The sequence below is a fragment of the Pangasianodon hypophthalmus genome, chromosome 20 (genome assembly GCF_027358585.1).
Source record: "Pangasianodon hypophthalmus isolate fPanHyp1 chromosome 20, fPanHyp1.pri, whole genome shotgun sequence".
Lineage (NCBI taxonomy): Eukaryota > Metazoa > Chordata > Actinopteri > Siluriformes > Pangasiidae > Pangasianodon > Pangasianodon hypophthalmus.
The window spans coordinates 20376015-20402931 of NC_069729.1; the positions used below are offsets into that span (position 1 = coordinate 20376015).

At 39.0% G+C, this 26917-nt stretch overlaps 2 protein-coding genes across 6 annotated transcripts in view; one reads left to right on the top strand and one right to left on the bottom strand.

The window, feature by feature from the left end:
- The window catches only part of kcnab2a (potassium voltage-gated channel subfamily A regulatory beta subunit 2a), a 97395-nt gene extending 93441 nt beyond the window's left edge, over positions 1-3954 (top strand). For all 4 annotated transcript variants that reach the window (XM_026932662.3, XM_026932666.3, XM_026932664.3 and 1 more), the window contains one exon: positions 110-3954. In XM_026932662.3, the coding sequence (XP_026788463.1) occupies positions 110-199 (90 nt within the window). In that variant the 3' untranslated portion in view covers positions 200-3954. The remainder of the gene's footprint in view (positions 1-109) is intronic.
- Positions 3814-26917, bottom strand: part of megf6b (multiple EGF-like-domains 6b) — a 68690-nt gene continuing 45586 nt past the window's right edge. For both annotated transcript variants that reach the window (XM_034313993.2, XM_053227270.1), the window contains 19 exons: positions 26299-26430; positions 24688-24816; positions 23903-24034; positions 23120-23248; positions 22895-23023; positions 22576-22704; positions 22365-22493; positions 20103-20231; positions 19699-19827; positions 18141-18269; positions 17918-18049; positions 17364-17492; positions 17133-17261; positions 11593-11721; positions 10875-11003; positions 10555-10683; positions 8789-8917; positions 7005-7133; positions 3814-5630 (listed from right to left, as the gene is read on the bottom strand). In XM_034313993.2, the coding sequence (XP_034169884.2) occupies positions 5563-5630; positions 7005-7133; positions 8789-8917; positions 10555-10683; positions 10875-11003; positions 11593-11721; positions 17133-17261; positions 17364-17492; positions 17918-18049; positions 18141-18269; positions 19699-19827; positions 20103-20231; positions 22365-22493; positions 22576-22704; positions 22895-23023; positions 23120-23248; positions 23903-24034; positions 24688-24816; positions 26299-26430 (2399 nt within the window). In that variant the 3' untranslated portion in view covers positions 3814-5562. The remainder of the gene's footprint in view (positions 5631-7004; positions 7134-8788; positions 8918-10554; positions 10684-10874; positions 11004-11592; positions 11722-17132; positions 17262-17363; positions 17493-17917; positions 18050-18140; positions 18270-19698; positions 19828-20102; positions 20232-22364; positions 22494-22575; positions 22705-22894; positions 23024-23119; positions 23249-23902; positions 24035-24687; positions 24817-26298; positions 26431-26917) is intronic.

A 26917-nucleotide genomic window follows, 5' to 3' on the forward strand; every position in this document is an offset into this window, starting at 1 on the left:
TTAAACACTTTATATTGCGGTTCTTTTGTAAATTTGTGCTCCATGGAAACAGTTATTGCAGTGCAAATGTGTAGTTCAGCCCGAATAACTGCGCTGTTTATTTTCGCAGGTCCTTCCGAAGTTGTCCTCCTCCATCGTGCACGAGGTGGACAGCATACTGGGGAACAAGCCCTACAGTAAAAAGGACTATCGCTCGTAGTGTGTGTGTGTGTGTGTGTGTGTGTGTGTGTGTATGTGTGTGTGGAGCCCAGGGGCCGCCCTGCACCGAGCCCTTTGCCTGTTCCTCCGTTTGCTTGAGCTTTTACTGAATGAGTAAGCAGCGCATGAGACCGGCAGGTCCACCCCGACCCTGCAGGGGAAGCCTTGTAGACACCTACAGGGAACGATGAAACACAACATCAAAAAATACACACACACGGGGTTTAAAAAAAACACACAAAAAAAAAAACAAAACTAGAGAGTAATATTCACAGAGAAAAGAGAAAAGGAAAGAGCCAGACCTACCTACCTGGGAGGATAATTCAATTTTAATAGAAAGCTGAAGTTAACAATATAAAAAAAAAAAAAAAAGAAGAAAGAAAAAAAAATAGCACACGCTTGCTTGGCTGTAGGAAATATTCGGTTTTCCTCTGCGCATTGTTTTTGATACTCCAATGCATATTTGACCAAAAATAAAAAAATATATATATGTATAAATAAATAAATAAATAAATAAATAATGCAGCGCTTAAGTTAATCTAGGTGATCAGTTCATGATTCGTTGCACATCTCCCATAGTCACTCATGAGGTCTGTCTCTCCGAAACCATTCACTGTGTCGTCTGCGTCACGATTGCACACGCCCCCTTCGCAGATGAGCCAATCAGCACTTTAAGAGTCCATCTGAGGGAGTGGCTATGGGAGGCAGCGGTGTCTAAACAGAAATACGAGCATCATCTTTGGTTTTTAAATTTTTTTTTTTTATTTTAATTTTTTTTCTTTCCTCTTCGTGCGTTTCCTGATGACCGGCCCTGACATACAATCCCGCCTCAGAGCAGCAGTAATCCTAATGCCATGGAATTATTTCTCAAATCCAGTTTGCTGTATTTCTGCAGTCTGGCAAACGTTAATAAATAAATAAATAAATAAATAAATAAATAAATAAATAAATAAAATCCTAAAACTGGAACTCTGCGTTTGTGTGTCAGTCTGCTGCCGTGGCACACTGTCAGGCGGCGTTACGTCCCTCGCCTGCCGCATGCGAGCGTTCGCTCAGGAGCGTGATGCGCGTTTGAATGTGTTTAAGTGCATACGAGCGCATGCCGTCTCTCACTTCTAGACGCTGGACGTTACCGTTTACGATCCGGCGTCATTACACGTGGCTAAAGCCAAAGATATATCCCAGCTCCGTCTCTAACATCTCACTGTATCTCCCCTGTCTGAAGCTAAAAAAAAAAAAAAGAAAACCATTTAACAGCATGTACGTACTTCCTGTTATTTACTTACTCTATAATCATATCATGTATATCTGTCCTCTCATGTATACTGTATACTCACTCTGGCCAAGATACGTAGCCATATAGATATAAACGCACATATATACATTTGCACCCTGTATGTTAGGAATGTCAGTAGATCTTTTCCACACCATGTACCACCGAGTTCAGATGAATTTGAAGGAAAACGACCAACGAACAAAATCGTAATGAAACTTTTCCAAACTGCATGACGGCCATTTTCCCCCGAAGCATGCGCTCTCTTCAGCCATTACACGACTCGTGTGCTTGTGTGTGTATATATGTACAATTTATTTTTTTCTTTTTTTTTTTTTTTTTTTTAAAAACATGGTCGATGGATTTATGTGGAAAGTGTTTTTCCCCCGAGACAGATATTCGTTTGCGTAAGTCTCGCTTCGCAAAGCTGTCACCAGAAACCCGGTCAGTCCATGTCACGTGTGCAAGTTTATCGTGAACGAATCAAACCGTGTCTCATCACTGTGCGTTCAAGTCCTCCTGGGAAGCTCGTGTTCATGAGTTGAGAAGTCGTGATTATGACGTCGGGATGCGTTCAAGTCGGAGCAAGATGGCGGTGTACCTTCTCTGAATTAACTACAAAAAAAAAAAAAAACAGCAAGTTTTTTTTTTTTTTTTTTAACTCTACTTCTAGAAAATGAAGAACAAAGAATGCGCATCAGTTGCGTTTTGCTTTTTTATGTTTTTAATCAATTTATGAAGCCACTGTTAACGTTATCGTTACGTTATATAGTAATTGTATAATTATAATTGTTAGCTTGTATAATTGTAACTAAAAAAGCCTGACAGACTCGTCACTGCTAAATACATTCAATTTCAACAAATTTACCGTCAGCTACAGACGCTGCATCCACTGATTCCACCATGTTTTCTTACTGACGCCCCCAAAGAATATCCCGAGTTTCCCACTCGTAATTCCGACTTTGTGGTGGCGTTCATGTGCGTTCACCTCGTAAATACGATCTTTCCGACATGACTTGAACGCACCATCGGTGATCTAAGCGCACAGGATTTATTTTAGAGTTAAATTGCTTTATCACGTGATGGGAAATGAACGCGTACGTCATCTGTTAGAAACCTGGAGCAGCTTTGTGTCACTGATATCATTTATTGCACTTTCAGTTATTTTATTTTTAGTCAAGCTGAACAAATCGGTCGACTTTAAAATTAGACGAACGTTGATATTTTTTTTGGAGAAGAGTAGTTATAAATATTAGATTAGATTAAGATTTAGGTCAAATCTTTTAGCTGTCTAGCTGTTTAGTTTAGTTTTAGACGGTACACATGACTGTGCTCCATACAGTAGATCCGGTTCTCCTGCTGTGTGTAGCGTCTGTGTTTGAAATTAGGACGTCGTGGAAGACGCCGATTCCGAATCGTTAAATTTATTACAGTAAAAAAAAAAAAGACAAAAATACCAGATGTTGATGTATTAATATGCGTGTTGGGTTTTTTTTTGTTTTGTTTTTTTTTAATTTGTGGAAACGTCAAACGTCTCGTTTCTTTGTGCGTTTTATGGCGTCGCCCTGTTTCTGTGTTAGAGATTCTCTCAGGAAAGAAGGGCATTACTGTGTGTTCGTCTGTGGTGGGAAAATTAGTACAGCCTTCTGTAGTGCACTAGCGCCACGCGTGATCATGAGTAAGTACTGCATTTGAAAAAAAAATAAATAAATAAAAATAAAAACTCATCCGTGGTACTCGCTTGCTGTCGAACTTGTTCACTAGGGAAACGTGTTGTGCTTCTCATCTCCCAGGGCAGTATTTACCCAGAACAGTGCTTTAATGTTTCTACACGAAACACCTTTTTACTTTCTGATACCCACAGTGGAAATGGTGAGAGCATGGCCTTTTTGTTTTGTTTTTTTTTTTGTTTTTTTTTTAATTAATCACATCACTGATGTTGATTTTGTGATTATCTACAGGTCTGATTTGAGATGAAGAGCGCTTAAAGCATCATCTGCTGTTTGCTGAGAAATTATTTTTTACGTTCAGTATTTTAAAGGGATAAAGGCGAGGTTTAAAAAGAAAAAGGGGGGGGATTTTATTTTTTTTATTTTTTTTTTTTCATTGCCCTGATTTGATAGACATGATGATGATGATGATGATGATGATGATGAGCATCTATTTGCACTGAATATGCATTTTGAAGAACTCTGTATAATGTATACAACGGCAAGCTTACATTTCCACCCGTGTGTGGAGAGATACTGTATGTCAAGACAGATATCTGTATATAGTTTGACCTTTGTACATATATACATATAAATGGTTGTGATCACTTTGGCCTTTTATTTCTCTCTCTCTTTTTTTTCTTTCTTTCTTTTTTTTTTTTTACTTTCATTGGCAGGCATTGCTAACTGCATTGTGCTTGAATTGGACTTTAGATATGTACAGCTTCAGTATCTATGAAATGGAAATTATAAAATATTAATGACTGAAAATCAGCCATCTTGTCTCGTTTGGTTTTTTTCTTTACATTTTAAAACGAGATGAAGACTTCGTACAGTCAAAAAAAAAATCCTTTTGGTGGTGTCTTTGTTTTTTTAAATTTTATTTACATCAATACAGTATTCTTTAAAAAAAAAATGTACATGTCCATCATACATAAATACATCAGATACCTTTTATATAGAATGAAAACTGCTGGAAAACATCAAATAAACCCTTGAGATTAGACCTTAAATAAGGTCACTGCATTATTATTATTATTATTATTAATTATAGCACATAATCACACTGCTGATTATAAATACAAGACGAGCAAATTATTATAAAAATGCCTCGTTCTAAAGAGAGCAAAATAGCACCATGAATAAAGAACGCTCTTCTTTTAATATGGACGACAACAACAACTTTTCCCTGCTTTATATTTAAGTGTTTACGTATCATTTGCTCATTGTATTATATCTTTTTATCTATAGATTATAGAGGCTCCCTGCTGGAGGAACACTGCAGGAGCTGCTAATGAGGCTAATGACGCTGGCACGTAAGAGAATCTCGTGTGTGTGATGGTCTGGGAAACGCGTCACGTGGTGAAATTGACATTTTCTCTCACGTCTACCACGTCCCGCTTGAGTGTGTGGTGGGATCGGTGCTTTGCTCTGATGACCGAGATGGCCATTTTTCTTTCTAGCTTTTTAAAAAAATTTTATAGATCACGTCTGATGCAGTGTGAGGAGTCGCTCGTTATTTAGCCGTGAATTCTCCACACTGCTAAACGGCTCGCTTCCATCACTTGTTAGCCTCATTAGCCTCGTAGCCTCAATACTAAAATCTATAGACACCAAACGTATCCTGGCAAAAAAGAACTAAATCACATCGGTGAATCTACTTTTTGGGGAATTTTGGAGCCATTTTAAATTCCAAGTGTGATCTCTTTTCCATGAGAATCTCTTTATCTGTTTTAAATCTCCAGATAAATAGAGGACAGTGTAACAAATACAACAATCATAATACAGAAACACAAAGCTCACAAATCTCAAGTGTCCTGAAAGAGAGAAAGGCTTTTCACGTGAGTGATCGGTGTGTGTTTTTCAGCAGGAAGTTGCTGATCATACAACAGAACATTTTCTGAAACACTGAACACAAACACAAATGTGGGTTAAAGTGCCGTGTGTGTGTGTGTGTGTGTGTGTGTGTGTGTGTGTGTGTGTGTGTGTGTGTGTGTGTGGGTGTGTTGCTCTCCTTTACAGTCAGCCCTTGTTTTATAAAGTCTTTAATCAGATGAGATGATCATTAGCACACGAGTGTTTTTCTTAAAGAATCATCTGTAGTCAGTGGCGTCTGTGTGTGTGTCCGTGTGTGTGTCCGTGTGTGTGTCCGTGTGTGTGTCCGTGTGTGTGTCCGTGTGTGTGTCCGTGTGTGTGTGGTCAGTGCAGCTTACAGAACACACACGATGAATGGCTGCTTGCCCTCCTCCGAGTGTGATGAGTGTGTGTTCCTCACCGTCCTCTCCACGCAGAGCTGAAGCAGGTGAGTGGAGCTCCAGAGGAACAACAGCTCTCTCCACGTGTGCACTTCCTTCTCTTCCTGCTTCTCTCTGAAGGCGTGCGCTATAAAGAGTTGTTCAGATGCGACTGCTCCTCTCTTCCGTCACGGCTGCTCAGTGGTGGAGGTCCATCTGTCGATACGACCAGATCACACATTTCCTTTAACACACGTTTGTGTTCGTACTCTCGTCCTTTATATCGTTAACAAGTTTATTTTGAAATTAAAGCGGTGGTTCAGTAGTTAAGACTCTGGGTTACTGATCAGAAGGTCATGGGTTCGAGTCCCAGAAAGGAGTCGTATCATGGCTGACCCCGACTTCCTAACAAGCTAGGCCATGCACATTTCACTGTAATTTAATGTATACATGACAAATAAAGGCTTTCTTCTTCTTTCTAAGTGCGTTATTTAGCACTGAAGCAAGTTTCACTTCTTCAGAAAAGCGCTTCTGTACAGCGGTAAGTAAAGTAACAAGAACTAAAAAAAAAAAGTAAGTAAAAGGTACCGTCAAGAACATCATCCTGGCTAAGCGGTTCTTTTCCCCGAATTATTTAGATATTAAATATTATAGATTGTTGATATTATTGTAGATATTATAGATGTATAGTAGTCATTATTTCTCGCCTAGCCAGCGTGTGCTGCTAATGATAAAACAGAACTCAGCATGAGATGTTCATCAGGTTCTTTATATCGAAAGAAGATGCTGTAGTTCCTCCTCTTGATACTTTCACAGAGAACAGTTTGCTTTGAATGCCGTCCTTTCGTGTCGTCTGTATGTTACATAGCATCACCTGCTATCAGATCTTGGTATTGGAGCATATTTTTTAAGAGTTATGAGGAAATGCACATGGTGTTGGGTCGGTACCGGTACCAGAACCCGTATCAGTGCATCCCTGGTTTCAGTACAACATGGTGTCTGCTTATAATTTTGCATTTCAGAAGATTATGTTTTGTAACACAGTAGATAGCAATTAACTCGACCAGATTAATTATGATGATGTTCTTAAAAGTGTTTTCTGTCGGAGCGAGTTTTCAGATATTTACTTTTATTCATGCAAATGAGGCTTCATCTGACTAAATACGCTGAATTGCATAGTTAATAAATCCAAAAACCTAGTCTTTGATTGATGTTAGAAATAAAATGTTCACTGTGAGGAGCAACAGTTTGGGGGGGAAAAAAAATCACATTTCTATTTAATCAAGAAAATGTGCTGTATTCATTTTTGAGAATAAAATCTAAAATCTATCAATTCCCACTATTCTGAGAATCTTCTCTAATATCCTTCTGAACAGGGATAGGAATAGTCCTGTAAAATTTCATTAACTGTTATAAGCAGAGAAAAAAAACAAAGTGATTCATTGAAAGATTGAGGATCGAGTCATAGCATGTTACAGGCTGAAAATTTTTCAGTTTACAGCCCAGATGTTTCAAGATCAGCTCAGATCCTGTGTACAAGCAGAGACCAAATCTACAGAAAGAAGAATCTGTAAATGTAGTAGCTGTTACCTTCTGAACACGTGGGGCCGATCCAGCCTTTCACACACATACAGCCACCGGTACGACTGTCACACTGCGCTCCATTCTCACACTCACAGCTTAATGAGCAGTCTGGTCCATACCGGTTCACTCGACAGTCTAACACACACACACACACACACACACACACACACACACACACACACACAAAAACACACACGATAGATCAATGAGAGAACAGAGTAACCTCTCGAGACCTGCTTTAGTAACCTGCACCTCAAGCAGTGGTTAAACATTAAATAATAATTAAATAAAATAAGAAGGTGTGTAGAAAGTAGTTAGACAGTAGTTCCAGCTGTAACGTGAACAACAGGTTTATATTAATGTGCTCTTTCTAATACGTTATCGTTTCTATAGCAACAGCTCGTACTCAGGGACGTGTACAGCGGACGCTCAACATAATCTAAGACTAATAATAAACAGATTTAAAAAGTGTTGCTGTTTAACAAAGTAAGACGTATAATTGTTGATGTGCTGACTTTTTTTTTACGAAACGTTTAAAATTTAGGGAAGGAGTCTCCAGTGTCAGGGCTTTGTAACAGTCACGGTGCTTTGCAAAGTTTATCAGCACAGGAAAGTCTTCAGGATGGAGGAGTTTACGATCTCCAGTTTCTCGGTAAAATAAATGTCAGGCTTCGTGTGTGTGTGTGTGTGTGTGTGTGTGTGTGTTTAAGTATTTATGCATAATATAGGTGATAACAGGAACTAACTTGTCTCTCAGATGTTCCACAACATTAAATCTAACTATAAACTGTTAAACTCTGCCACGTGTTGTTCATTAATAAATAAAGCATTGTAACTGTCGGCAAATCGCTGTGGTATAAGCAGAATAAAACACTATAACCTGTGTGGTTATATAAAAACAATGCACTTGTGTGGTAAACTCTGCTGCGCGCCGTGCCGCACCTTACTACTGCACAAATACTTAATGTATACATATTTATATTATTATATATGTGTTAATGACACTAATTTAGGGTACGAAGATGAAGACCTGTATCTCACAGCCAAACACACTTTGGGTGTGTGTGTGTGTGTGTGTGTGTGTGTGTCATGAGTTACAGCCCCTACTGTAGAAAAACAGGCATAGCTAATGTTTAGATAAAATTTTGGAAGTTTTGCATAAACCAAAAAAGTGAAAATTGTTAAGAAAACCATTAAGAGGAATAAATAGTAACTTATAAAATAACCCGTTACTGTTTTACTGACCAGAAAGTCGGGAAGCAACGGAATCATGTTGAGCAAAATCCACAAAACGTGATACAGCGGCTGAGGAAATGCGTAGAGCGTAAAGGTGAACATGTAGAGTGTTTTGTAAATAATAAATATAAAACTGTAGTTTTACTCTCTGGTTCCTGACCTTTCAGACACCCTGTATATCAGAGAACTTCTGTCTCACTCCAAACAGTACAAGTATCTCGACTATCAGCAATTTCAGCTAACATTTCTTTATTAGATTCGTGGAGATTCTTCAGCCTATTTCGAGATATTTCTACTCATCAAAAAAGCAAAATTGTCTGCTGACAGAATGAGACAATTTTATTTTAATTAGTATATATGTTTAGAAATAGGTTTAATGGTCTTCTGTTTGTTATATAATCTCATAATGAAAAATATTAGATAATGTTGCCTTTATTCAGTATATTCTTTTTTTTTTTTTTTTCCTCAGTGCTGTGGTAGTTTACGGGTCGATACACACCTACATTCAGTACCTAATAACCTCATAACTCAGTTCTCTCGTTAGTTAATCTCACCTGCGTCACACCTGAGTCCAGTTTTCCCCGGCGCGCACACACACACGCCACTCACGGGGTCACACTGCGTGCCGTCTGCACAGTCACACGCCTTAGAACAGCTCGGACCGTACGTGCCCTGCTCACACACTGAAAAACAACGTTGTTGGGAAAACACGTTTATTTTATTTTTTCCTTTACACTCCCGTCAAGAACAGTGAATCTGTTTCCTTAAAGATGTTTGATCTGAACGATAACAAAAATATATATGGTAATAAGCAGTAATATTTTTCATTAGTAATACATTTACTAAGTAAAGCTTAATGATTGAAGTGAAGGTTTTGTCATATTGATTAAATAATGTATTTATTAATTCTTACTAATATATTAACAAAGCTATAGAAGCAATCTTTAATTAGTGAACTACATTACTGAACTATAAATTAAAGTGTGGGGGGAAAAAAATGCAGAATTTTAGAAAAGTAAGAGCCAGATTTACTTTATTAGCCACACATGGAATTTTAAGGAATTTAAATGTTTATGAATTAGCAGCAGGAGGTTTATTATGCTTAACTGATGCTAAAATCTTAATCTCACTTAACTCAGGAGTTCCCAAAGTTTTTGGATAAACAACCCCAAATGGACATTATGAATTTTCTGTGACCCCAAGCCTTGACCACCCTACATTTTTTTTTTTTAATTCCAGATTTATAATTTAGGACTACTGTAACATTTGACCATTTTATTATGTCAGTAACAAATGTATGTGTAACGTAAGTGACTAAAAACCAAAGGAATACAGGGTTTACTGGTCTAGTGAGAAGTGTAGAGAAGTGTAGAGTGTACAGAGGCGGTGTGATACACCCTGAAATTCTTCACACACTCGTCTTTCAAGCTTACGTACATCCACAGGATTAAATGTGACGTCTGCTATAGACGGCACCTCAGAGCTGAACATCGCTGTTCGTCAGGTCGCACTCTAAAATGTCTGGCGATTTCATGCACAGCGAAATTACACCTCTATAATAAAACTCTATAAAACTTTCTGCTGTCATCGTGATTGTTGTCATGAGCTGCGTCTCAAATCTAAAACTCTGCCCTTACATTCACAAGTCTTCACTAATTTTGAAAATCCAAAGACTGATACACAAAACAGACCTTTCAGTAGGTGTGAAGGCTAGACCGGAGTTTTTAAAATTCAAACACTAACATGAACATGTAACAGGAAAACCGGTTAGTGTTAGTACTCGATAACGGTCTCGAATAGTACAAAAATATGCGATTTGAGACACAATGCTAGATTGTTTAGTGGAGGTAGATGGACAGGGAAATTTATTGTTGAACTCCTACTCTTAGTGCAGCATGTCAGGATAGTGAAAATGACTAAAATCGCACATACAGTCTTCATTTAAACGTGGCTTGTCTGAATGTGACTCTCGGTAACATTTCGAAATATTAGCACACAATAGAGGAGATTGTAGGTTTCCTTTTGCTGCCCTGTTTGTAAATAAAGTGACCCCCTAATTTGGGAGCCTCTGAGTTAACTTACATAAACTTTATTAGTCTAGCTCTGCTTTTATAACAGAAGGTGTCCTAAGCCACACCTCCTCTCTATTTGCAATATGTTTTAATGCTAATTTTTAAACATTTAAACTCCTGATTTGTGATTGAAGCCGCTTGTTTTAGCATTTCGATTGCAGTTAAGTCAGCCAGTTAGTGGAACGTATTAAATGTATTAATTGTTATGGTTCAGCTCTAACGTGTGTGTAACCGTGTAGATGTGTGACCTTTCTGGCAGCGTGACCCCCAATATCCGGCAGGGCAGATGCAGTGTCCGTTGCTGGGATGACACACAGCTCCGTTCACACACTCGCAGTGCTGCTGGCACCGAGGTCCATACAGACCCACTGGACAAGCTGCAACACACACACACACACACACACACACAGAGCTCGCTGAAGAGTAAGAAGAGAAACCTACTGGGCAGATGATTAACAATGTGCCTGAGGGTTAGAAGTGTAAGTGTGTGTGTGTGTGTGTGTGTGTGTGTGTGTGTGTGTGTGTGAGAGAGAGAGAGAGAGAGAGAGAGAGACAGAAAAAGACTCACCATGCTCACACATTGGACCATAGTGTCCTGGTCCACACAGGCAAGTTCCTGTCACCCTGTCACATGTGCTGTTGTGCTGACACACACAGTCCAGCGCACAGTTCGGACCATACCATCCCTCAGGGCACTCTGACACACACACACACACACACAGGCAGGTTACACACACTTACACTAGCACTGCTCTTAAAGGAAATAACCCAACACTATGCAAGAGTTGGAAATATGGACCAGTGTGGAGCTGATGGCTTTCATCATTTAGAGTAGAAAAACTTTCTGAATTCAGCAGCTCAAGACATCATCAAAAATTCATCAGCATCACAAATGAATGGTGACATTTAACCAGAAACTAACATCTAAATTTTAGGTCATTTCTTCAAAACAGAAAACAAAAACTGACAGTGAAGTAGGAGCTGTAAGCCCCGCCTCCTCTCTAGTTTCATTGGTGGTTGTGCGTAATCAATCATACACGCTTCTACTCTGAGTCGAGTAGCAAAGCAAACGTGTACGTTCCTCAATTATCAAATAAGTCAAATCATAATTTAGGAACTTTAGAGCCTGTATTCATCAATCCCAAAGAATTTCTGGACAAAAATGGGGATAGTTGCTGTTTTTTTCACCACACACACACACCTGAAAACAGTGAGGTAGCTAGTTAACACTGCTAACAGCTGAAGAGATTATGATCATGTTATTGATGGTAACAGTGAGAGCTCACCTTTCTCACAGTGCAGCCCAGTGAAGCCGAGTCCACACGTACAGTTCCCAGAGACGGAGTCACACACACCTCCATTACTGCAGTTACAGCGCTGAGAACAGTCTACGCCATACCAGACAGAAGCACAGCCTGAGTACACACACACACACACACACACACACACACACAGAGTATATACTCGTATCTCGATTGACATAATGAGTAGCTATTTAATGTCATGTCTACACCTAAAGCCTAACCCTAACATCAACATCAGGAAATCTTTCGCTTCTCTTTTCGCTTATTTTTTTGCGAATGAAAGCAGTGACTGTGGGAACAGTTATACACACAATCAGACCAAACTGTAGTGCATTTTATCACTTACAAACTTGTGAAGGAAATATATGGCATCAAAACCATTTAGCATTTCCCAAAACAACATTAATAAATTTACTAACTACAGTTACTATACTACATTATACTATATTTACTACACTACACTTATTATACTATACATTTACTACACTATTACTGTATGTCATTACACTACATTTTAATGCCTTTGCTATACTACATTTTATATAGTTACAATACTTACTATATTATATGCACAGTGCGAATTTGATCAAGATCCTACCCTGTACTATACTACGCCATACAGTATGCTACACTACAGTACTATACTATAATATACCATACCATATCTCAGGTTTGAAGGGTGACAGGACAAACCGAAGTGCTCTCTTGTGTTAGTTTTACCCGGCCTGACGTACAGTGCGAATTTGGTGAAGATCTGAGAATGTCAAATTTTTTATTCTTTGTGGGTTTTTTGGGGGCAAAAAATTCAGCGTTCTCAGGAATGCACTTAGTTTCATTCTGTCACGCTGCAAAGCTGAGGTCTGAGACTCTTATTTCAATGTCAATATCATTATCATTTAAAGTACATGAGCAGTGCATGAGTTTGAATGGAAGTATACATCATATACTGTACTATTTTTTTCTGCTGTACTATAGCATATTGTATTATATACAAACTATACAGGTTTGGGACGCGCAAATTTAAACATTTACTTATTGATATCAGTTAAAGTTCATGAGCAATGCTTGACTGTGAATGGAAATATACCTACATCATCTACTGTACTCTACTGTACTCTAGCTATTTTTTCTACTATACTATTGCATATTACATTAGAAGAAGGAGCCTTTATTTTGTCACATATACAGTTCTGTGCAAAAGTCTTAGGCCCATGCAAAGAAATGCTGTAGAGCAAAGACGCCTTCAAAAATAATTAAATTAAATGTTTGTACATTAAAAAAATCCTATAAAGAGCAGTAAACAGTAATAAATGAAATAAAGTCAATATTTAATGTGACGACCCTTTGCTTTAAAAATAAAGCAGTATCTGAGGTGCAGTGTGTGCAGTTTTATAAGGAAATGAGCTGGAAGTGTTACTGAGCATCTTGCAGAAGCAGCCACAGTTCTTCTGGAGACTTTGACTGTCGACTCGCTTCTTATTTCTGCAGCGAAACCCAGCAGCCTTCATTCTGTTTTTATCTGAAAAGTGTCTCTTATGGAATCTGCTGCTTTCTTTACTGACATACAAACATTTTTCTGTAACATTTCATTTTGTGCTGAAAAACTAATGTTTGGAATCTAAAATGTTTTTGTACTGAATCAATAATGTAGAAGTCAGAAAATAAACATCTATAACAAAGTTTGTACTAAAAATCAAATAGGGTGCCTAGACTATTGCGCAGTGCTGTATATTACAGCACAGTGAAATTATTTTCTACGTATATCCTAACAAGCTGGGGTCAGAGCACAGGGTCAGCCATGATGCGGGACTCCTGGAGCAGAGAAGGTTAAAGGACCAACAGCAGCAGCTTGACAGTGCTGGGGCTTAAACCCCCGACCTTCTGATCAGTAACCCAGAGCCTTAACCATTGAGCCACCACTGCCCTATTTAGCTACTGTATCATACTATACCTATTTTATTCACTATACTACGCTCTACTACACTATACTATCCTGCACTATACTATGCCATCCTGTACCATACTATACTATACACTACACTATACTTATGCTATACTATACCATATCACACCATACCATATCTCAGCTTTGGAGAGTGATTGAATGAATTGAATATATCCATTTTATCCACTATACCTATTTTATTTATTAGTCTATGCTATATTACACTATCCTATCCTACCCTGCACTATACTATGCCATACTACACTATACTGTACTAATGCTATACTACACCATAACACACCATACCATATCTCAGCTCTGGAGCGTGACATGATGAAACTAATTACACTCCTGTGTTAGTCTTTCCTGTTCTAACGCACAGGGTGAATTTGGTGAAGATCTGAGAACGTTGAATTTTTTGGCACAAAAAACAGTAAGGGGTTAGCCCTTGTGTTTTTTTGGGCAAAAAAATCAGCGTTCTCAGATTTTCACAAAATTCACACCATGCGTTAGGACGGTCATAACTAACACAGGAGTGTAATTAGTTTCATCCTGTCACGCTCCAGAGCTGAGATCTGAGCCTCTCATTTCCATTATATTACGCTCAATAAACTATACAGGTTTGGGACGCGCAAATTTAAACATTTATACTGTACTACATTTATTATATGCTACACTATAACCACACTAAATTATACATTTCCTAGAGTTACTAATTACAGTTATTATACTACATTACACTACATTTACTACACTACACTATGACTGTACTACATATCACTACATTTACTATACACTTATAATACTACCTTTACTTTGGGACACGCAAATTTAAACATTTACTGTTAAAGTGCATGAGCGGTGCATGAGTTTGAATAGAAATATACCTACGTCATCTACTGTACTATAGCTATTTTTTTTCTACCATAGCATATTATAATACCCATTTTATCTACTATACCATGCTATACTATACCTATTTTATTCACTATACTATACTATACTGTACTTCGCTATGGTACGCTATAACACATCACATCTCAGCTTTGGAGGGTGATACGATGAACCTAACTGCACTCCTGTGGAGATGATTACTGATTCCAGAAGAAAGCATCCATCACATCTTCCTTTAGAAACAACCGGCTCAAAAGAACAAAGTCCCACAAATTCCTGGGTACAATCATCCAGCAGGACCTCCAATAGGGCAGAAACATCAACACAATCATCGAGAAGACCCTGTAACACCTGATCTTTCTGCGACAGCTAAAGAAATATAAGCTGTCACAGAAGCTACTGGTCCTGTTCTACAGAGCTACAACAGAATCAACAGTCACATCCTTCACTGCCGTCTGGTTCAGCTCTGCAACTCAGTCTGCTGACTCCACACATCCCAGCCATTTTCTTTTTCAGCATTTCCCTTCACAACAGAAACCCAGCATAAGAGCCCTAAAATCCCACAGCAGCAGACAGCAGCACAGTTTCTTCCCCCAGGCTTCATTCCTTCTAAATAAAGGCCCTTCCCACATCTCTCCCCTCTGACATGCAGCACTTGAATAAACCAGTACAATTCAGTTGTAATTGCATAAACACCTGCAGTAACTGCACAATAACACTTACTTTACTCATAGTAACACTTATATTCACTCCTACATTCTGCTACATCAGCATTATCCACATATCGCAGTAAACTTTTGTACTGTCTTCCTGTACAGATATATTGTCTTGTATCGCACTGTATCGTATTTTATTGTATTGTATCACATTGTATAGTATCGCACTATCGTAATGTATAGCACCACATCACACTGTATTGTACTGCTCTGTATCATGTTGTATCGCTCTGTATCATATTGTATTGCACCGTATCATATTGTATCACAGCTGTATTGTATTGCATCACACTGTATCATGTTGTATCGCACTGTATTGTATCGCACCGTATCATATTGTATCGCACTGTATTGTACTGCTCTGTATCATATTGTATCGCACTGTATTGTATCGCACCGTATCATATTGTATCGCACTGTATTGTACTGCTCTGTATCATATTGTATCGCACTGTATTGTATCGCACCGTATCATATTGTATCACAGCTGTATTGTATTGCATCACACTGTATCATGTTGTATCGCATTGTCTCACACTATCATACTGTATATCACACTGTATTGTACCATGTCGCATAGTAACGTGTTGTATCGCACTGTACTGTAATGCACTGCACTGTATTGTACTGTATTGTATTGTATCACATTGTGTCAGACTATCATATCGTATCGCACTGTATTGTGTTGTATCGCACTGTATTGTGTTGTATCACACTGTATTGTGTTGTATCACACTGTATTGTGTTGTATCGCACTGTATTGTGTTGTATCGTATTGTATTGTGCTGTGTTGTACTATGTGTGTATGCCCTTGTATCTCCTTGTATATCCTTGTATGCCCTGTACTTGGTGAATAAAATCATTCTGATTCTGATTCTGGTGTTAGACTTTCCCGCCCTGACGCACAGTGTGAATTTGGTGAAGGTCTGAGAACATCAATTTTTTTGGCTCAAAAGCCTTTTGTTTTTTTGGCAAAAAATTCAGCATTCTCAGATTTTTTGAGAAGATTTTTTTCTCAGATTTTCACCAAATTCACTTGAGCAGTGCTTGAGTTGAATGGAAATATACCTACACCATCTACTGTACTATAGCCATTTTTTCTACTATAGTATACTATACCTATTTTATTCACTACACTATACTGTACCTATGCTATACTATACCATAACACACCATACCATATCTCAGCTTTGGAGCGTGACAGGACGAAACTAATTACACTCCTGTGATAGTTTTTCCCGTCCTGACGCACAGTGTGAATTAGGTGAAGATCTGAGAACGTTGAATTTTTTGGCCCAAAAAACAGTAAGGGGTTAGCCTTTGTGTTTTTTTGGGCAAAAAATTCAGCGTTCTCAGATTTACACCAAATTCACGTCGTGCGTTAGGACGGTCATAACTAACACAGGAGTGTAATTAGTTTCATCCTGTCACGCTCCAGAGCTGAGATCTGAGCCTCTCATTTCCATTATATTACACTCAATAAACTATACAGGTTTGGGACGCGCAAATTTAAACATGTATACTGTACTACATTTATTATACTACCTTTCCCATGCTACACTATAACCACACTAAATTATACATTTCCTAGAGTTACTAATTACAGTTATTATACTACATTACACTACATTTACTACACTACACTATGACTGTACTACATATCACTACACTTACTATACACTTATAATACTACCTTTACTGTACTACATTTACTATATAGTCTAAATGGTGACAGAATGAAAGAATGACAGTAAAATTAAAAACGCCCCCAACCCTGCACTCTCATCTCTTTGGATGAACGTGTGTAAGATGGTACAGGCTTTAATATTTTAAACAGGAGATAACACAGGAGAGCTGACACACACACACACACACACACACACACACACACACACACTAGGTACAGTAGGTAACCTAATAAACTGGTCACACGGTGTATGATGTTCATCATCTCTCAGTTCACTGACCTTGTCCACAGTCCTCTCCTTGGCGCCCAGGAGCGCACACACACCTCCCTGTGACCGGGTCATTCCCCGCCCCATCCCTGCAGAGGGCAACTTGGGCACAGTCCTGCCCGTAACGCCCGGCCGGGCACGCTGAAACAGAAAGTGGGCATTAAAACAGCCCACTTAGACTGCAATAAAATAAAATGTAAGATAATCTGAAACGAATATCCGTTTTAAAACTAATCGACTCACTGATGTTGCACTGAGCTCCTATAAATCCAGGCGTACATCGGCATGCACCCGTGGTGGCCTGACACACCCCGCCATTCACACACCGACACTCTCTCTCACAGTCTGGACCATAGCGCCCGCTCTCACACTCTAGGGAGTAAATACACACAGCAGACATAACAACATCTGATTAAAGCGGCTGTATGTAATTTTTTTGAAGGCCTTCTGCTGCCTACTCGAATTGTAGTTTTAGTGTGAATATCGACACAACACCTTAGCTCTGTTGAGGCTGTGTATGCCTTATGAGTTGCCTTTTAAGAAAAACTATAGGTGAGGTTAGAGTTCATTTCCGGGCCAGAAAAATACAAAACAAAAGCTTTAAGTAAATAAACTAGCCAGATCTGTTGCATGAAATTATCACGCAGTACAGTTTTTCTAAAGTTTTGTTGAAATCCTGTTATTATTATAGGTATAAAAGCAGTGTTAAACATTTAGTACCTTTAAAGCTTCAATGTAGCGTCGCAGATTTGGTGTTTGGTTTCTATGTTAAAAATTCAATGAAGTGGCTATTTTACCCAGATCACATTTGGGTCCGGTGTACCCCGGAGCACAGTAGCACTCTCCTGACACCGGGTGGCACAGCTGGTTCCTCTCCGAGCACTGACACACCTGATTACAGTTGAGGCCGTAGGTACCGGGCAGGCACACTGCGAAGACAGAAAATAACGTAAAACGAAATAACACGCGAGTGTGAGCGTATGGCAGGGTGTGTGAGGGTGAGACTCCGGCGGCACTCACTCTGCTCACAGCCGTTTCCTGTGTAACCCGGCGGGCAGCCGCACTCTCCGCTGATGTGGTGGCAGGAAGTGCCGTGTGGGCACGTGCACAGCTGGGAACAGTTAGTGCCGAACATTCCAGGCAAGCAGGCTGAAAGAGACAAACACTGATGTTTTCACATTACAGCTTTACAAAACTTCTGATCATTTAGTACCGAATGCTCCTAGTGCTAACCCTGAGCCACTCCATAGCATTACAATTACACAATTACACCCTTACTCCTAATGAATTCAGTCAGCTCAGATGTTTGAGCTCTGACATTTTTGCACTGGAGTTTTGCTGCTAATGTAGCTAATGTAGCTAATGCGTAACGGAAGTCAATCTCACCCAAAACCTTTTCCACAAGTATTTACCCACACACAGTACACATCTGCCTTAAACCACATCCAGTCCCTCAGTAATGTCATGCGTGTCATGGTGCCAACGTGCTTTATTACACAGTGCGACAACCAAGACACACAACAGACACACAACAGGATAAGACACACACACACACGCTAATTATTATAAGTATAAAAAGTGTTAAACATTATATACTGCACTTTTATAGCTTTAATGTAATGTCAAACACTTGTCATTTTCTATGTTACAAATCCAAAATTATTATATTATTATATCCATTATATTATTATATTTTTTAGGCAAAAAAAATTCTCTGATTTTCACCAAATTTATATTCACCATTATCAAGTACATGAGCAGCGCTTGACTGTGAATGGAAATATAGCTATATCATCTACTGTACTATAGCTATTTTTTTCTACTTACTATAGAATATTATATTATAGCTATTTTATCTACTACACTATACCTATTTTATTCACTATTCCATACTACACTATACTGTACTAATGCTATACTATACCATAACACACCATACCATATCTCAGCTTTGGAGTGTGACAGGACGAAACTAATTACACTCTTGTGTTAGTTTTTCCCGTTCTAACGCACAGTGTGAATTTGGTGAAGATCTGAGAACGTTGAATTTTTTGGCCCAAAAAACAGTAAGGGCCTTTGTGTTTTTTTGGGCAAAAAATTCAGCGTTCTCAGATTTTCACCAAATTCACGTCGTGCGTTAGGACGGTCATAACTAACACGGGAGTGTAATTAGGTTCATCCTGTCACGCTCCAGAGCTGAGATCTGAGCCTCTCATTTCCATTATAGTGCCAGTTTTCCAGAATGAATGATGTCCAGATAACAGGGTTTGCACGTATATGAAGATCTGAAGGTTCTGGGTGAGACAGACTTACATTACATTTTACAAGGACCTCATAGTTTTTGTGCAAAAACTACATTTGATTAAAGAGCAAGTGAGAGAATTGTGTAAATTTGAAAACAAACAAAAAAAAAAAAAACAACGTTCGTTTAACTGGACATTAGTTTACATACAAGTAGGCTTTGGTGAAATCTAAACCTGACTACAAATTTGTCACTAACATCTGTATCGTAAACGGTGTGTAAAAGCTGGACTCGGTGTATTTACTGTAGCTGTATCTGTGTAAATGACGAGCAGACCTTTATCACACTGAGCTCCTCGCCAGCCTGCTGGACACACACATCTTCCACTAACATGATGACAAGAAGCTCCATGTTCACACTCGCACTGGTCCTCACAGCCCACGCCGAAGCGGCCTGACTCACACGCTGACAACACACACACACACACACACACACAATATAGGAGGAGTACAGCACAGGCTCTGACATAAGCGCATGTAATTTGAACAATATATATCTATAATGTAGACATTTATCTTCTTACTTCACACAGTTGTATGCTAGGAATAACACATCATTATTATTATTATTATTATTATTATCAACATCTATCCATAAAACAACCTGCCACAGACAGGAGTGTAAACATGAAAAGAAACATCCACGTAGCAGAACCGGATCGTGGTCGTCTCTGTTCCTACCTTTCTCGCAGTGTGGTCCGATCCAGCCCGGTCCACACACACACTGTCCAGTCTGCCTGTCACACTGGCCTCCGTTCTCACACTTACACTCCTGCTGGCAGTCTGGCCCAAAACGGCCCGCAACACACTCTGAAACCACAGGAATGTGGGAGATAAAAATCACTGGAAACAGGCTTCTGTGCCAAATGTAAATCTAGAGTTTATAACAGAAATTATTAATATAAATGTTGTGAAATTGTATGCTTTACTTACACAGTTATACTAAGTTTTGTGTTAGCAGCTACTCACTGACCTTTACTGACCTTATTTTGATTCATGGATTAAGACTTGTATTAATTCCTTCATATTTCTTGTCCTAGGCTTTATAATAAAGTGTATCACACAGCATAGACACACAGGAAGTCAGTATTTCCAGCTGTGTCCGCAGATGTGTAATTTCCACTCAGAATGTGACTCTATCTTTATAAACAAATAAACTGAACTAAACTGAATTTGAATTCAAAGGAGCATGCAGTTTAACCAGTGCTTTTGTTAAAATCTATTACCCAAAGTCTTCCAGATGCATGCAGCGTGTGTGGTTAGCGAGTAAACAGACAACCTGGAGCTGCAATCCTGAGTTATGAGGTGAGAAGAGCCTGATTGAGGCAGACAGGAGACTGAGGTTTACGCCTGAGGTGGTCTAAAAGACAGTGTGTGGCCGAAAGCACCAGTAAATGTCTGCCATCGGCGCTAATGAGCTGCCAAACACCAGCAGGAGACACAGTGATGTCAGGACTGGAAGCTGCAGTGCCTAATTTGCTTCCCAAATACAAGACCCCAGATCGAGCTCCAATTATATAGTTACTTATATGATTTATAAGGTCACACTTAACAGAACTCCAGTCAAATGTGCTTCCAGATGACTTGAACAGTAGCTCTCGTTAACTGTTAATTGTTCAATTGGACTCAACAGCTCCCACATGTACTGGATTTCATTAAATCGACTGTCAGACTGGGTGTAGTGCTGAGAGAGCAGCAGAGCGTCACAGACTGAGCTGAGGGAGTCAATTAGGAGACATTGTGCCAACTGCAAAACCAGCAAAATGAATAATATGGAATAACTAATAAAAGCTGTTCTGATTTACATTTACGAATTGACTAAAGTTTGCCGTGAGAAGGCGTTAGCACACGGACACCCTAAAGATGGCTGTGGATGGTCTTACTTGGATAGTCTGACGGTTGCACTTGCTAAAAACGGTTTACGCTCAAGTCTCATTCATTATACAGAGGATAATTTCACTTGTTTACTATAGACTTAAAGCTAAAACTCAAAAAAAAAAAAAACGACCCTGACGCTCATACCGAAGATCCCTTCAACACACTTAGTGCTGCTTGACTCTACAGTATACAGAATAACGACTCATAATCTGAATTTTACAGTATTTACAGATTAATGAACTGTTTATCGTTGTTGGTAGTTACACTGTCTAATATCAAGTGTACAGTAAGTCCTTACAGAGATTTAGGGATTTGATGGAACCTTTGTTCAAATTACCAATAGTAGGTAAATTAATAAACCTTTTTTTTTTTTTTTTTTGAAAACACTGAAAAACTTTTGACTTAGAAATCATTTTGTTTATGAATACACTATATTGCCAAAACTATGTGGACACCTAACCATCACACCCATATGTGATTACTGAACATCCCATTCCAGATTTATTCCCCCTAGTCGATGTTCATGCCAAAGGTGTTCAGTGGGGTTGAGGTCAGGGCTCTGTGCAGGACACTCGAGTTCTTCCACTCCAACCTTCACACACCATGTCTTCATGGAGCTCGCTTTGTGCACAGGGGCATTGTCATGCTGGAACAGGTTTCAGCCTCTTAGTTCCAGTGAAGGGAAACTGTAATGCAACAGTGTACCAAGACATTCTATACAATTGTGTGCTTCTAACTTTGTGGCAACAGTTTGGGGAAGAACCTCATATGGGCATGATGGTCAGGGGTGTATAATGTATTAGTTGCATACCAACGCAACCCCCTTTATGTCTGACTCAAACATACAACAATTCTGATCTGTGAAAGCAGTTTATATTGTCATTATTCTTGTATGTAACAGATGATTTATGAACAGACCCTCCTCAGCATCTTCTCTTCACTTTATTGTAATTCCACTTGGCCATCTTTCAGCTTGTAAAGTTACCTCAACTTGTTCCAAACATAACAACCTAATACTTTTCCTGCCTCTATGCCTCTAGCCCTTCCTCTCTCTCTGATTCTCACCGCGCTCGCACGCCGTGCCCGACCAGCCGTTGGGACAGGAACAGTGTCCGCTGATGTGGTCACACGTCCCGCCGTTCTGGCACAAGCACCTCTGACTGCAGCCCAACCCAAACAAACCCGCCGGGCATTCTGGGAGAATAAAAAACACCTCATTTTAACCATTTCTCATTAAATAATAAACACACTACTTAGATTCAGATTCGTTCCTCACTCTGTGAGCAGTTCAGTCCTGTCCACCCTGCCGTACACACACACTGTCCGGTGGTGGCGTGGCATCTCTCAGCATTCTGACATACGCAGGTCTGAGAACAGCCTTCACCGTAAAAGCCAGCCGGACATGCTGGAAGGAGCACAGAGAGAAGAGAAGAGAAACACAGATGTGTTAACGTCTGCATGAGAGTCAGTAGTGTGAGCAGGTTTATAGACCTATTTACTTTTACAACATGGCTGCATTTCTTTGGCTAATTCAATAAATATCTACATACAGGAGTGTTAGACTGGCGAGATTGTTTAGATAACCATGCACTTACTCTGGTTACAGTTTGGACCAATCCAGCCTGCAGGACACACACATTTCCCGCTGAGATGATCACAGTGTCCACCGTTCAGGCACACACACTTGTGCTGACAGTCCAGCCCATAATAACCCTGAGGACAAGCTGATACAACACACACACACACACACAAAACAATAATGTTTAATGTATTATGTATAATTAATGTATTATTAAAGCAAAGCCAAGAAAATAACTTACGTTTTTCACAGAACGTTCCTGTCCAGCCCACCTTACAGGTACACGCACCACTTACGTGGTCACATGACGCCTCGTTATCGCACTGGCAGCGCTGCCGACAGCCCAGGCCAAAAAACCCAGCAGGGCATTCTGGGAGAGAGAAAAATGACAATGATGAGAAGACTTGAGATTATATCATACTTTTACAGTTCCACATAAACACATGAGTCTGTATCACAGGTGAAGTCAAACCTTGTTTCTGATTTACTAAACATTAGTTGCTAGGAAAAAAAAAACACAGACAAACTTAATAAAACCCACAAAAAAATAGGAATATCTGAAAGTTTTGATCTTGAAGCATTAAAACCACAAATTTATTAAAAAAAACTGAAATAGCCTAAAGATTTACTTTTGGTTACTGAGGTTAAGGTCAGGATTAGGTTTTTGTGTAGTATAGCATTAATGTTTTGGGGACGTGGCTTTGTAGGGAACCGTGACGGCATTAATAACGCGGTTCTGTGCTTGTCAGCACGTTTCAGCTCAATTCCTCCACAATCAGTGACCTCATTAAACTACCTGCATATGGATCCACACATTCCCATTGAGTCTGTGTGTTTACATCCCTTGTAAACTTAAAATTCTTGTAGATTATTTTAAGAGGCACACTACATCTGGAAATACATTTCATTTAATGTTATATACAGTATGCTGGTATGACATCGTAGCAGTGTATTCCTGTTGATGAATGCAAATGAATGTACAGTGAGAGTAAACATGTAGCTGAAGAGTATGTGGGAAACTCACTGAGGTCACAGCGCGCTCCTGTAAACCCAGCTTCACAGTTACACTGCCCTGTTACTGCATCACAGCTGCCATCACTGCTCCTGCAGTCACACACGTTCGCACAGTCCAGTCCCCAGTGTCCAGCGTCACAAGCTGTAAAAATAATAACAATAATAATAAAATAGATGCATATACAGTACATACCTGGGCAAAAAAAAAATGGGCCAAACACAAATTGGCAAATATGAAACTGTTAATGGTCTTAAATAACAAATCATTGTTCAGAAAATGAGCAGGAATGAAATAAATGCACTCCTGAGAGCTCCTGCGCCACCGTTTGCTGGTTTCCGTTTGCTGTTTGGGTAAAAGCTAGAAACAGGGAAATTCACTTACAGAGTCTTCTTGTACGCAAAGGAAAAATCATGATAATGATTAAAATGTTTGATGCAAAATTCAAACTAACATGTCTGGGTGTACATTTTCCAAAAATATCTTCTGGGATGTTTTTTTTTTCAGCCCATCAAGAGCCACAAGGCTTAAACATTTAAAGAAATCAAACACAAAAGATATTCCATACTAAATTCATTTATTTGTTTAATTCTTTCTCATTTCCTGACCAATGATTTGTTGTTAAGACCATTAAAAGGTCTTAATATAGGTCTTAAAAGCTCTTAATATTTTGCCATTTTGGGCTTTCCCATTTTTTTTGCCCAGGAGTGTACATACAGGAAGATAAATACGACATATAAGCAGAACTGACGCACTGAGCGGTGAGTAACGTATAGCAGCTCATCAGGTTTTCGTACCTTTCCTGCAGGTGTGACCGGTCCAGCCTGGAGTACAGGAGCAGCGGCCGGTCACGGGGTGGCATCGCCCGCTGTTCTCACACACACACTTCAGCTGGCAGCTCTGACCGAAACGACCGGCTGGACATGCTACACACACACAGTAAATACTGATGCTTAGCGTAATGTCCTGATGGATTTTGTCTTTTTAAAAAAATAATGCCATCTTAAAATACCCATCATCATCATCATCATCATCATCAATATTTAACCGTCTTGACATTAACATTTTACTACATATTAAAAGTTCATTCACAGCTAGTTATGGATTTGATTTTAAAAAAAAACATCCTGATTGTGCAGTTAGACTGGGGTTACCTTAGCAACAGGTATAAATTAAAGGGTTTATTAATCATAAACTAAACCCTAACACACATCGATACATCCACTTTCTAAAAATAAAAAATCTCTGGCAAACTAGTATTAGACTCTGCTTTCTATACTTTTTTTTAGTTTTTTTTTTTCCCTGATGTTGGAATAAACAAGTTCCTTCCCATCATTCTTAAAGACTCAACTGTACGGAGAAGAAGCTTGTGAAGAAGATAAAGAAGAAGACGTAAATGTCGAGAAGACGTAAATGTCGACTGCTGCATGTCCTTACCCACAAACTTTTAAATAAAAAAAAAGGAAAAATCTTTGGCTTTGGGTTGAAGGTTTGATTTTAAATGTGCATTAGGTAAGGTTTGTGGTTAAATGGGTGGAGTTGAATAAGATTTGATTTATTTTTGCAGTCATTGAGCCCGCCCCCATTTCCACCTATATACACAAAGCTCCGCCCCCAAAACTTATGGTGGTTCAACTGGAGCTAGCATTAGCATGAACTGCCACGACATCACTTTCAAGCGCGCTTGGACATTCATCTGCTCGAAAGCAGAGTGACAGCTCTATGAACATGCGATTTCTCCTCAGGATGATGTATGAGGATGTGAAGAGGCATTGGGGGCGTGGCTATAAAATGACAAGAGGCTAATCCAAACTGTTTTTTTTTTTCCTTTCAGCTACATGATACACTTTTTTCTGAGACAGTGGCTTAAATTATTATTAATATTCTTATTATATTCACATTTTCCACATTATTTGTATTAGTAAGAAATTAAAAATATTGACTATTGCACTTTTAAAGAAGCAAGCGTCACTTTGCGGACAGAAGACGAGATGTCGAGCAGGAAACAGCACATTACATTAAATGTACATTTAAGCTGTGTGTTAATGGCTGTTTTAGCGAAAAAATTGCTGGTAACATGAGCTAGTTATTTTAGATGATGTCTGGACCATCGTTCCTGAATAACAGCTAAGACAGAAAACAATTGTTGTTTAACTAAATTAAGATTAGCAAGAAACTAACTATGGCTAAGGAGCAAATAAAATGGAGGACAACATTCAGTGTTATCATCTGATTAAAAATGTTAAACATATTTGTCGTTTCAGAGACAGTATCATTTAGAGGAAATGCACCATGCCAGGATGTTTTTAGCTAAGATTTACAGGTAAATTATTAAAAAATAAGGTGTCACATGATATCCAGTTATATCTTGGATGAAGCTGAAACTTGAACTACACTTCTGTGCTCACAGTTTTGACAGAGTCTGCCCATGTATCCGGGTGGACAAAGGCATGAACCGTTGTGTTTGTCACACACCCCTCCGTTTTCACACACTGGACATGTCTCCTTGCAGTTGAAACCCCACTGACCTGCAGCGCACTCTGAGAGAGAGAGAGAGAGAGAGAGAGAGAGATGATGAGCTGCGTATATTAACACACATTACGCTAAATCAAACACAGACCACAAACAGTTTACAGGTTTGAAGTCATTTTTCAAGTCAGCCAAAATTGTATTGGATAACAACATCATAAAAATTAAAAGTGAATCGTTTTCTATCCTGAATTTCTAAGTCATTCAGTACAAGTAGATAGTAGTAGTAATATGCAAATTAGACTTTACATATGTCCCACCCACTTTTCCTGATAACCCTGAGAAACATGGCCTGTATTTGCATACTGGAACCTGATTGGATGTTATATTTCATGAGGTAATAAAATATTTTCCAATCAGATTTTCAAACTAAATATTTTCTTGACCAGTGTGTATAATCAGTTTCCTCCAAATGGATTTAATGATTTAAAAAAAACACGTTTTAAAAAAGTTGAATAAATATGAATTGGGGAAAAAAGTTGTTATTTATGCATAAAG